The sequence below is a fragment of the Echinops telfairi genome, unplaced genomic scaffold (genome assembly GCF_000313985.2).
Source record: "Echinops telfairi isolate 266 unplaced genomic scaffold, ASM31398v2 ScPeMD7_7421;HRSCAF=8459, whole genome shotgun sequence".
NCBI lineage: Eukaryota > Metazoa > Chordata > Mammalia > Afrosoricida > Tenrecidae > Echinops > Echinops telfairi.
In genome coordinates, this window is record NW_022111321.1 from 21,369,319 (window position 1) to 21,380,834 (window position 11,516).

Below are 11,516 nucleotides of genomic sequence, written 5' to 3' on the forward strand. Positions count from 1 at the left end.
TGGTTGATCAAGCGAGGAGCAAGCCGAGACCAGAGTTGCCAAGGCCAGCTCCGGTAGAAAGGGGATTTGCAGTTTTACGTGAATACCAGGGAGTACCTTGAAGAGATCATGAATAGAGAACAGATTTTCCAGGAATGATCACGGATGTGCATTGAACCAAGACTGTGAGACTTGGCCAGGAAGTGGCTTGTTGGACTCCTCCCTTCTATGTGTTGTCCAAGTTGGTCTGGCAGCATCTTTCTGGTGCCATTTTGCTCCTTGACCAAAGTTCTTTTGGTCCGGGGCCAACTGTAGGTTGAGACTGTCCTGTCTGAACTTGATCAGCAGGCAAGATTGTTCCTAAGTAATACTCACTCGCTGTGGTGGGACACTTACCCTGGAGGAAAGCACCAGAAGAAACAGGTTATCAGGAAGGAGAGAACAGGTTAATGACGGGCAATAGATGATATTTCAACATCCTGTGACAATCTCGCTCATGTCCTAAGGTTCATTGCATAAACTATGGGTTTACAGCGTTATATAGGACTAAGCAGATTGAGGAGTGGTTCTACTTTTTTCCCCCCTATTTTTTAAAATCATTTTATTGTGGCTCGTACAACTCTTATCACAATCCATACATACATCAATTGTGTAAAGCACATTTGTACATTCGTTGCCCTCATCATTCTCAAAACATTTGCTCTACACTTAAGCCCTGGGCATCAGCTCCTCATTTTTCCCCCTCCCTCCCTTCTCCCCGCTCCCTCATGAACCCTTGATAATTTATAAATTCTTATTTTGTCATATCTTACACTGTCCGACGTCTCCCGGAGTGGTTCTACTTTTACAGACGAATTTGCTCCACTGCATTCTAGCTGCTGGAATGAGTCTAGCTTTCAGTCCTTGGAAGAAACTGGTCTGAGCAGAAAGTGGAGGTTCTGTAATTGTGCACATGGGGAGCCGAGTGGTTAAGTGTGGAGGAAGCCAGGACAAGTATGGAATCTTATGCCTTTAGACCAAGAAGGGAATTATTAATAAGTGCACTTCTCCATTTTATAGTCCTAGAATCTAATGCCCTGAAAAATTTAAGTGATTTGCCCAGTAATGCCGACGACCAGGCAGAATGTATCAAAGGAATCCATTTTCCTAAACCCAAGGTTCCTAGAGACTGCAGTAAAGAGCCCTGTGCTGGTGCAGAAGGCTAAACGAGCTGTTCACCGGTTCAAGATCACCGGTTCTAACCCACCAAGCACTCCATGAAAGAAAGACGAGGTCCCCTGCCCCTGTAAGAAGGGAGCCTTTCTCCTCTGTCCTGTAGAGTAGCCAGGAAATGGAATCAACGGCAGAGCAGCGAGTGGGTTTCCAGATTCCAGTATCCAGCCCTGAATCTGGCCAGAGATCTCAAGACACTGGCACCTGTTACTGGGAAAGTAAAGTTCATTTAAGCCTTTGTAGTGCTGAGGAAGATGGGGCTAAGACTCTTTACTCCATCAGAGAAGAAAATTTTTACACAATATGATGTGGTGGGGAAGCATTTCCAGAGGAAATCCTGAGCCCATTTCTATCTCAGATTTCTTTTTATAGAAGCTTGAAGCTCAATGTTTCTGACTTTGTCAAAAAGTCTTTCCAAAATCCCAAAGGTGAGCTAGATCTCACCTGGAGCGGGTGCATGCCGTTCAACCTTTAGCAGGGACGACGTCACCTGGGAATCTGTCCAGCAGGTGGCTTCCAAAGTCCAACCTGCTTAGTTGAAATCTGACACTGACAAAGACTCCCTGGGAGCTGCCACTGAAAGCTAAACCGGGAACCAGGAAATGCTGGAGCCTCTTTCTGTAGAAAACAGCTGGGCTTCCAACTAGCCGGAGCACCATGGGAAACCAGCTCTGCTGCGGGGGAAGCTGGTGAGTAGGGGGAGAGGGCGGAGGAGGGTAAATCTGCTTCTTGGGCGTAGAGGCTTGATGTGGACAAGAGAACCCTTTTGTTTTTTTAATTGCACGCGGGAGTAAGAGAGAGGTTGGAGATAAGTCAGTGCCAACCTCCCATGCCTGATTTCAGCACCAGAGTAGCACCTCCTCCTGGGCTGCCAGCTCTCAGGAGACCTCAGCAAGCACAGCCATGCCAGCTGTCTGTAGAATAGCCAGGACCCGCTGGAATGGCGAATAAAACCTTGTTTCTCTGCTTCCTCTTCCTCTCTGCTTTTCCTTCTCTCCCCTTTCTCTTTCCCCAGAAACAGTCCAAATGTTGAGAGCTTGTATACTCTGTGACAGGCATTGTACCAACAATTTCACTCCATTTTCTCTTCTATGAGGCAATTCGAGGGGCCCTGGTGCCATAGTGGGTTACGGCTTGGGTTGCTAACCGTGAGCTCAGCAGTTCAAAAACACTAGCCATTCTGTGAGAGAAAGATGAGGTTTTCCACTCCTATAAAGAATTACACGCTCAGATACCCGCAGGGAACGTTATAATCTGTCCTAGAGGGTCGCTAAGAGTTGGAACTGACTTGATGGCAGTGAGTTTCATTTAGGAACCTCAGTGGTGTAGTGGGTTACGAGTTGGGCTGCTAGCTTTAAAGTCAGCAGTTTGAATCCACCAGTCACTCTGAGAGAGTAAGATGAGGCTTTCTACTCCCCTAAAGAATTATAGTCACAGAAACCCTCAGGGGCAGAAATACTTTGTCCTCTAGGGTCACTACGAGCCCTCATCACCTGGATGACAGTGAGTTTGGTTTGATTTCATGAAGTGGTTTTCTCTCCCCCCAGTTTACAGCTGGAGAAGCTGAGACTCAGAAAAGTCACTTGCTGAAGGTTTCGTGACTGTGATGATTCCAAGCCAGACTTCTCTTCAGAGCCCGTATTTTTAACTAAACCACTATATACTATTGCCATCCAGAGCAAGTAAATCTGCTTGGAGAAGTGTCTTTAAAGGGCAGAAATGGGAAGAAAAGGAAGATTACCCAAAGGATATCTGAATATATCTCCCACCCCCCTCCATCAACTCCCCCACCATCCCCAACACGTATGCTGGGTGATCTTAGGCAAATCCCTCAGCTTCTCTGTTCCTCATCTGTAAAATCTATGACTCACCTTGTTTGCACCACAGATTTGTTTTGAAGGACAAAGAAAACCTCGTCATAAGTTATTTGCGGTAGTGTTTTCATCACTGTAGAGCCTTCGACCTGGCTGTATCCTGTCTGCTGTCTTCCTTGCTACCCCATTCCATGCTTGAGTCATACTTTGAGGTTGCTTTGCTTATTAATAAAGCATCGTCATATTTAGATGCAGGGCAGGTACACTGGAAAACATGAGATTTGGAGTCAGTGCATTGGATTTATGGCATGTCCCTATTATTTATTCATGGACCAAACAAATATTTATCAAATATCTAGTGTGTACCAGGCACACTAAGTGCCCTAGTGGTGCAGTAGTTACAAGACGGGACCACAAGATCCCCAGTTTGTAGCCACTGGCCACTGAAAGATGAGGCTTTCTGCTCCCGTGAAGCGTTACAGTCTCAGAAACCCCCAGGGGCAGAAATACTCTGTCCTTACCGAGTCACTATGAGTCGGCATCAGCTTCATGGCAGTGAGAGTGAGATGCGCCAAGCACAGTGGTGGCTCCTGAAGTCTTAGTAATAAAAAGGAAATGTGGCCCCTGCCGATGAGTAAGAATATCTGGATATGCTAATGTCTCTGTTTCTCATCTGAAAATTATCAAGAATATGACCCACCTTGATTACATTGCAAAATTTGTTTTGAAGAGCAAAAAATAGTGGGTGTAAGAACCCAGTTGCTCCATCTGTAAAATCGAATGACAATACGTGTTTCCCAGATTGTTGTCAGGATTCTAAACCACGCAACTCGAGCTGCTAGAACCCTCTTCCGTCTATGTGATGTCCTCTGGGTACAGGACATCTAGAGACCCATACAAGCTGCGGAAGGAGGCGATGTAACCATTTGTTTCATTCCCCTTCTTTCCAAGGCTTCACATGCTTCATGGCAGGTCATTTCTTCCTAGCCGTAACAGCCATGTTGCAAATGCTCATTACATGCCACGTGCTTACATTTAACTTTTTATTTAATCCCTGCAATCATTCCTAGCGTTTACTTTCTACTATTTCCTTCATTTTATTAACAAGGTACCAGAGGCTTGCCATGGTTAAAACTTGTCAAAGGCCACATAGCTGGCAGATATTAACATTCTGACTCTGGAATCCGTACTAGAGCCATTACACAAGTCCCTAACCAAACCCTATTTTTCCTCATAAGACATTACTTTTACTGTAAAAAGTTTACCCTAAAAAGTTCATTTTTAAAATTACTCTCTCCTATTTCCCATTACGTTAATAGACCCCCAGAGACTTATATTATGACAATTCTAGAGTTTTGCATTTTAGAATATTTTGATATATATATATGTCTTATTACAAAAGCAATACTACATAGTCACTGTAGAAAATTTGGGAAATATCAAAAAGTAGGTAATAAATAAACTATAAAAATAAGCACTCAGATGAGGTAAGGGGGGGAGGGGATGAGGGAAATGAGGACCTAATGTCGGGGGCTTAAGTGGAGAGGAAATGTTTTGAGAATGATGAGGGTAATGAATATAAAATTGTGCTTTACACAATTGATGTATGTATGGATTGTGGTAAGAGTTGTATGAGCCCCTAATAAAATGATTTTTTTTTAAAGATCCTAAAAAAAATAAATAAGCACTCAGAAGTGACAGGAACATGTTAGTGTATTTCCATGCAATCCTTTTCAATGCTTATATGTACAGTTTCATTCACAGCATATATATATATACACACACACACACACACACATATATGTATATATATTTAACTGAATAAGGAATAAAATTTTCCGTGATGATAAATGTTCTTCTTCCAACAACTTTTCTAAATGGCTGCCCAGTAGTATCCAACCAATTGGAAATGCCATTTATTTAATCAATTCCCAAATGTTGGGTATTTGGGATATTTCTAATTTTCGTGTTTATAAATGGTGCTACAGTGAGCATGTAGATGTTGACATATCTTACTATTTCTTAGGATATGGAATTTCTCATCATAGGGCACATGCATTGATTTAGGAAGGCTTTTTAATTTGTTGGTAATTTAATTCTAAAAAAGATTGCAACCAGATTTATCCTTCCTACCAGTGTAGGAGAATGCCCAGTTATTTTTCTTGATTCTGAGCTAAACACAAAATCCCGTCATCCATAAATCTACCTGCATCCTCTGGGCTGTATTCATACACTCTGTAATAACCAACCTGGAAACAGGCTCTGCTCGCTAAAACTGGGGAGACTAAATTCGTGTCTCCAAATCTATATGGAAGTATTGCAGAATTACTATTCTGACTTTTTTTCTAAAATAGCATATTATTGTGTTTTCAGTGAAGGTTTCCATAGCAGTTTAAGCAGTTTCCACCCAATGATTTCTTCACAAATGCTCAATGACTTTGGCTACTTTCCTCCCAGTGTGTAATCACGAATATTCTCTGTATCCACTTCAACGGAAGTAAGTGGGACTCAAGTCTAAAGTGGACGGAGAACTGAGACTAGGGGAAGGATGGAGAAAATTTGGAAAATATCAGTGAGAGAAAGCAAGAACTGAAGGGCCAAGGAGCGGGAACAGTGAGCTAGCAGAAAGCCACAGAAGCAGTTCCCAAGTGCTCCTTCTGAACTACCTGCAAAGTCTGAATTAAAAACAGAAGTCATTTTTGCTGAGTAAACAACTCTGTCTCAAAAGGACAAACATTGTGCTCTAGGGAGGTCCGCAATGCAAAACCACCAGCAGCTCCTTCCCCAGGAGAAGACTGGGCTTTTTACTCCCTGAAACAGTTACAGTCTTGGAAAGCCCCCAGGGAGGTCGCTGTGAGTCAGCCTTGACTGGATGGCAGTGAGTGTGTTTGTAGCAGGGGCAGGGTGGGGGGAGGAGGGCTCCAGACTTGGTGACACTGAGCTTCTTCTGTCAAAGGCGATGGTATAATTTGGGACAAAATCAATATGATCACTGAATGACACGGTGAGCATAAATCACTGACCGATACATGTGAAGATTGCTGAAACGTTAAGGTTTTATTTAAAAACACCACCCCCCCCCCAAAAAAAAAAAAAACTCCTGGGAAGTGTGTGTGGAAAAATCCTGATTTTTGCTTTTACTACAGTACAGTAGTAAACTCATCATGACTTAACAGTCCTCTCCCTCTGTCCTTTTAATTAATTACAAAAGGAAACTTCCCTCAGGGAGACTAGAAGTTAGATAACTAGGGTTGGCTCTGGCGAGAGAGATGGAAATGTACTAGCAAGAAAAAGCATCCAGAGTCAGTCCCCAACTATTCAGCGAATTTCCTAAGAGCAATGTTGCTTCTCCGGGCAGATCACGTAGACACACAGGCTCTACTGGAGACCCCAAGGGGCCCAGAGGTGAGTTCAAGAGGTTTGTCTGTCCTGGGCCCTGGGTGGGGCAAATGAGTCATTCACCAAATTCAGCCGTGCTGCCTGTGTGGTGGACAGAGTTCTTGAAAGGATGTGAAAGGTTAAACATCTCTCATTTGGTCTGCTGATCAAAATCAAGGCCAGGGAAGCCATTTCTTGGAAAGGGCTTTGAGGGAACCCAAACCAGTTAGTCCTGGTTTTGGCAACTTCTAGTGACTGCCAGCATAAACATCCAGGGGACCCCCACCCCTCTCTGAAAAAAGCACTGAAGAAGCCCAGTGAGGTCTTTGAATCCAGCTCTCTCCCCGTATTTGGCAGGTTCCCTTCATGCTCTGTTGGGACTGGCCTGTTAGACAATTCCAAATAGTTCTTAGCCGCATCCCTGGCCTGTAGTGCCTTGTTGCCTGGAGTTATATTTTGGATTTGGTTATGTCAGATGTGCCACACCACCTTCCAGGACCATCCATTTGGGAGAGGTGTGGTGCTTTTTATTTTTCTTTTAACATTTTATTATGCTTTCAGTGACAATTTATGAGCCAATGACCTTCCCACTCAACGATGCACACACATTTTAGCTTGTGACATTCATTGCAGCCCCATTAATGTGACCGAACTCGGCCCATTTTCTCCCTGGGCTCCCTGTTTCCCTTCATGTGTCGTTGGCACTGCCGCCTCCTGTCTCCTGAACGCTGTTTTTGGACAAATGTTACCCTTTTGGTTTCCTCTGGTTGACCGTTTGAGGTCTCCCATGAAGGTTCTTCTCCTGTCTAGGTGTGGCTGCTGTCTGGAAGTGCATCCAGATCCAGGTTTGAAGGTTGTCTAAAGGCCATCATCTTGGGGGGGGGTGGGGTGGGGGTGGGGGGCTCTGAAGTGCTTTAGAACTTGACTCAAGATGGGTCTTAGTTAGAGGGAGGTTAGAGAGTCATCCCAGAATGTTAAATTACAGAGTAAATAAGGAGGCCTGGTGGCTGTTGGGTAAGCGCTAACTGCAAGTTGGCGGTTCAAGCTCACCAATGAGAAGGATGAGGCTGTCTGCTCCTGTGAAGATGTTCGGGGTCGGAAACCCTACAGAGGGTCCCTAGGAGTCGAAATGGACTTGATGGCACTGGGTTTGGCTTTTGGACAGAGCAAGTAATGAAGGAGAGACACTTACATATGGGTGATCTGTTGATCTGTTTTTCCTACCACAGGGGAAGACCATCAGCTTGCCAGAGGAGAAGTGAAACAGGTAACTGTGTGTGGGGAAAGCCGAAGAAATCAGGGAGGGGGGAGGGGGGGAAATAGAGACGACAACAGACTCTTGTCTTTGAAAAGGGTGTAGGAGTGTAAAAGAAAAGTGACCCTGGACGGGGTAAAGCGAGAAAGCATGCAAAAGGGCATCTTCAGTATAAACCAGCTCAGAACGTGTGGATTACTCTTTCCACTAGAACAGCCATTCTCAACCTTCCTAATGCCTCGACCCTTTAATACAGTTCATGTTGTGGTGACCCCCCCCACCAACCATAACATTATTTTCGTCCCTACTTCATCACTGTCATTGTGCTACTGTTTTGAATCGGGTGACCCCTGTGAAAGGGACGTTTGACCCCCAAAGGGGTCGTGACCCACAGGCTGAGAACCGCTGCTCTAGAAGGTTGGCAGTTGACTTGATGGCTGTGGGCTTGCTCAGGGGGTTTTGGTGTATTTTGCATGTGGCGGCAGAGAGGCACAGTAAGCAAGCTCTGTGTTGGCCCTGAGGAATCGGAAAATCAAGTTTGTGGGGTAGATATGTGTGAACACATAAGGACGACCCCATCTATGATTGTTGTTAGCTGCCCTCGAGGTGACCCCAGCTCATGCGGCCTTGTGCACAATATGACTGGACCGGTGTTTTCACTGGCTGATTTTCACAAGTAGATTGCCAGGCCTTTCTTCTTCTTCTTCTTCTTTTTTTGGTTGCAGAAGCAGAAATAGCTTTATTGTGGGAGGGGGGAGCTCCCAGACGAGGTTCCGTGACCTAGGCCAACAGGTCAGGGAAGTCGTCGCCAGGCCTTTCTTCTTAATGCCATCCTCCAGCACTGGAATCGAAGCCCAGGGATGCCGGGAGAGCACGGAGGAGGACAGTGATGTTGACAGAGGGGTGTACTCTAACAAGGCAGGAGAGGAGGAAGGAAGGCTGTTTCAGGCAAGGGAACGAGAAGAGCGAGAAGAGAAGAAAGGAGCGGAGGAAAGACGAGGAGGAGCCGGACCTGATGGAGCACGGCAGAGAGTTTGATGCAGCTGAGCACGTACCACACGTTGGTTCACTTTGGGTCTCCCCTAGTAGACTCTCAAGGAATCCTCGTGGCACAGTGGGTAAGTGCTTGCCTACTAACTTCAAGGTAAGAGGTTCAAACCTACCAGCTGCTCCATGAGAGACCTCGGGGGCAGTCTGCTTCTGTAAACATTTACCACGTTGCAAACCCTACAGGAACAAGGAGTTTACAGACTACTTCCTACTTATTTTTCTATCCCCTGGGCCTGGCACAGAGAGCCTGGCCTGGGATGGGATGGACTCTCAACATCTATTCATTTGCTGAACTATATGTTAGGGGCTGTGAAAAATGAAGATGTAAGACGTTACAGTCGGATTATGAAAGGCTAGATTGTACACCCCACTGAAGACTTGGGCTGTGGGAAGGCAGACGTTTAAAGAGGCGCAAATGCAAGCAGATAGAGGAGCTGGAAGACTGCCACATACGCTTACGAGAGACGTTGGAAGGGAGCAATCTCAGCATAGATAGGGACAAGAGATCATGGATTTAAGTTGGGCTTCTTTCCCTTAAAGGAGTCCCTGGGTGGAACAAATATTTCAGCACTCAGCTACTAACCAAAAGTTTGCTACTTCAGAGGTACGCAGAAGAAAGTCCTGGCACTTCTGCTTTGGGGAAAAAAAATCAGCCTTTGAAAGTGCCATAGAGCACAGGTCTACTCTGACTCACGTGATCAATGGTAACTGGTTTGGTTTGGGGTTTTCTTCCCTCAGGGAACCAAAAAAGACAGCCATCGAAGCAGCAGCAGCAGCCACCGGCACCGCCACGGCCTCCCAAGCAGCAGCCACAACGGCAACAGTGGCAGCAATGCCATCGACTGAAGAATGACACAAAGGTAATGACAGGCCTCAGCTCAGACGTGGGAGCCCTGTACAGAGCCTTTTGACCTTAGGAAATAGACCAGTAGGACTTGCTGGTTCCACCCACCGCCCCACCCCCCAACGGAGGGATGTCAGTGTAGGCCCTGACCCTTCAGTGGAGGTGAGGGGCAAAACCAAGATTCCCCCTTTATGCTGCCCATTCCTCACAGGGCCCTAAAATACCACGACGTCTGTGTGAGTGGGCGTCAGACCTGCGCCAGCCTTGCCGGAATCAGCCCGGGCCTAGCACGAGCGCTCCACACTGCAACTCCGAAGACAGCAGCGTCCACTACGCAGACATCCTGGTGTACAACCAGACCAGGAGCCGCACCGTCCAGCAGGTGAAGGAAATGCAAATAGAAAATGCCACCGAGTATGCGACCCTGCGCTTCCCGGAGCCTACCCCTCGCTATCACAGCAAGAATGGGACCCTGGTATGAGCCTGGGGGCAGGAACTAGGTTCTACCTTTCACTACTACCTCGGCAGGGAGAAGCTGCTGCTTTGTGGAGTTGGAGAGCAGCCCCTGCGACACTGAGCAAGTTTATTTTCAAAAAGACAAAACCCCTATAACCTCGAGCCCCTGGAACAGCGAGGATCTCCCACCTTTTTTTTCCCTGCAGCCGAAATCATATTTGCTGCCCTGAGCTGAGAGCTATGAAGGGGATTCGCTGGAGGCAGATGGCGTTTCACAGAATGAGGAGGCTGGGTTGAGTGAGCAGGAGGGTGGGGCTCCTAGGTGTTATCCCATAAGCTCTTGGGGCGACTTTGTTGGACTTTGTTTAATGGTGTGCTCATTAAACACCGGAAATTCCAAACCTGAGGAAGTAGGCAGAAATGTATTCTGAGCTTTTTATATACAGATACGTTAGTATTATACCTCAGGGTTGGGCTCATGGCTCGAGCCCTAACCAGGCAGGCCTGAGGCCTGGGAATATGAATGTCACTGTTACTGTAACCTCCCTGGTTGAGCTGTTGGCTGTCACGGGTCCAGCGCAGCTAGGATCAATAAATTTGCTTCCTGAACATGCCTGGTGCATTTTCTGGGGTGGGAGACCTACGTAAGGGCAACAAGAGTCCCGCTCAGACAAAGGACATTCGGAAGTCCCCGGCCGGCAGAGGCCAGCACACCTCACTGCACTGGGCGCAGCTGGAGGCGGAGTCACGGCTGGAGGCCCTGTGGGGCTGAGGTCCTGCAAGCACGAGGTGGACGCACGCCGGCAGGGGCGGGGCCCCGTCCAGCGGGGGCGGGTCAGAACCTTCAGGAGGCGGGGCGGGGCTTGGCTCAGCAGGAGGCCGGCCTCGGACTCGCAAAGGGTTGGCTCCACCTGGCTCGGGGCTGGCCAGGCCTAGGCCAGCCTCCTGTCACCATGGCAGCGGGAGCGCAGCAGCGACGCCAGACTAGAAGGCCGTGCCTGCGAGGGCTCGGGACCGCGATGCTGGACCAGACCCGGTAGGTGCTGGAAGGTGGCGGGTAACTGGGCAGTAAAAGAAAGACTCTAACACTCTCCACCAGTCGAGCGTCCAGGTCAGAACTGTGGATGCGAGACAGACAGGGGAGGGGGGACACACAAACAAAACCCACCTCACTGCCATCTAGCCGATTCCGACTCCTAGCGACCCTATAGGACAGGGAAGAGCTGCGCCTGTGGGTTCCTGAGACTAACTCTTCAGGGAGGAGAAAGCCTCGTCTTTCCGCGCAAGGTGGGATTGAGAAGACGTCAATTACGGAAGTTTCGGGGTCTGCACCTGCTTTGAGCCTGATGAGTTCTTATTGTGAGTTCCTGATTGAGGCTTTCAGAGCTGGGAGACGAGATGGGGAAAGGTAGCTCATTTCCTTTTCCCAACGGATGCACTGTCCTCCCCAAATACCACTGCCCCCTCCCTGGTTCGCGGAGAAGAAGGATTTCATTGTGGGTGGGTGGAATACTAAAAAGAGAATCCT

General features: G+C 47.4%; 1 protein-coding gene across 2 annotated transcripts; it reads left to right on the forward strand.

Moving 5' to 3' along the window:
• Positions 1-1,800: 1,800 nt before the first annotated feature.
• Positions 1,801-10,597, forward strand: CUNH11orf52 (chromosome unknown C11orf52 homolog). 2 transcript variants are annotated; one of them, XM_045297776.1, is made up of 5 exons: positions 1,801-1,880; positions 7,613-7,650; positions 8,478-8,756; positions 9,427-9,548; positions 9,744-10,597. In XM_045297776.1, exons 1-5 carry the CDS (start codon positions 1,849-1,851, stop codon positions 10,011-10,013), a joined length of 741 nt encoding a protein of 246 aa, XP_045153711.1. In that variant the 5' UTR covers positions 1,801-1,848; the 3' UTR covers positions 10,014-10,597. The 2 variants fall into 2 exon arrangements, with proteins under 2 accessions (XP_045153711.1, XP_045153712.1); XM_045297777.1 differs by lacking the exon at positions 8,478-8,756.
• Positions 10,598-11,516: the final 919 nt, after the last annotated feature.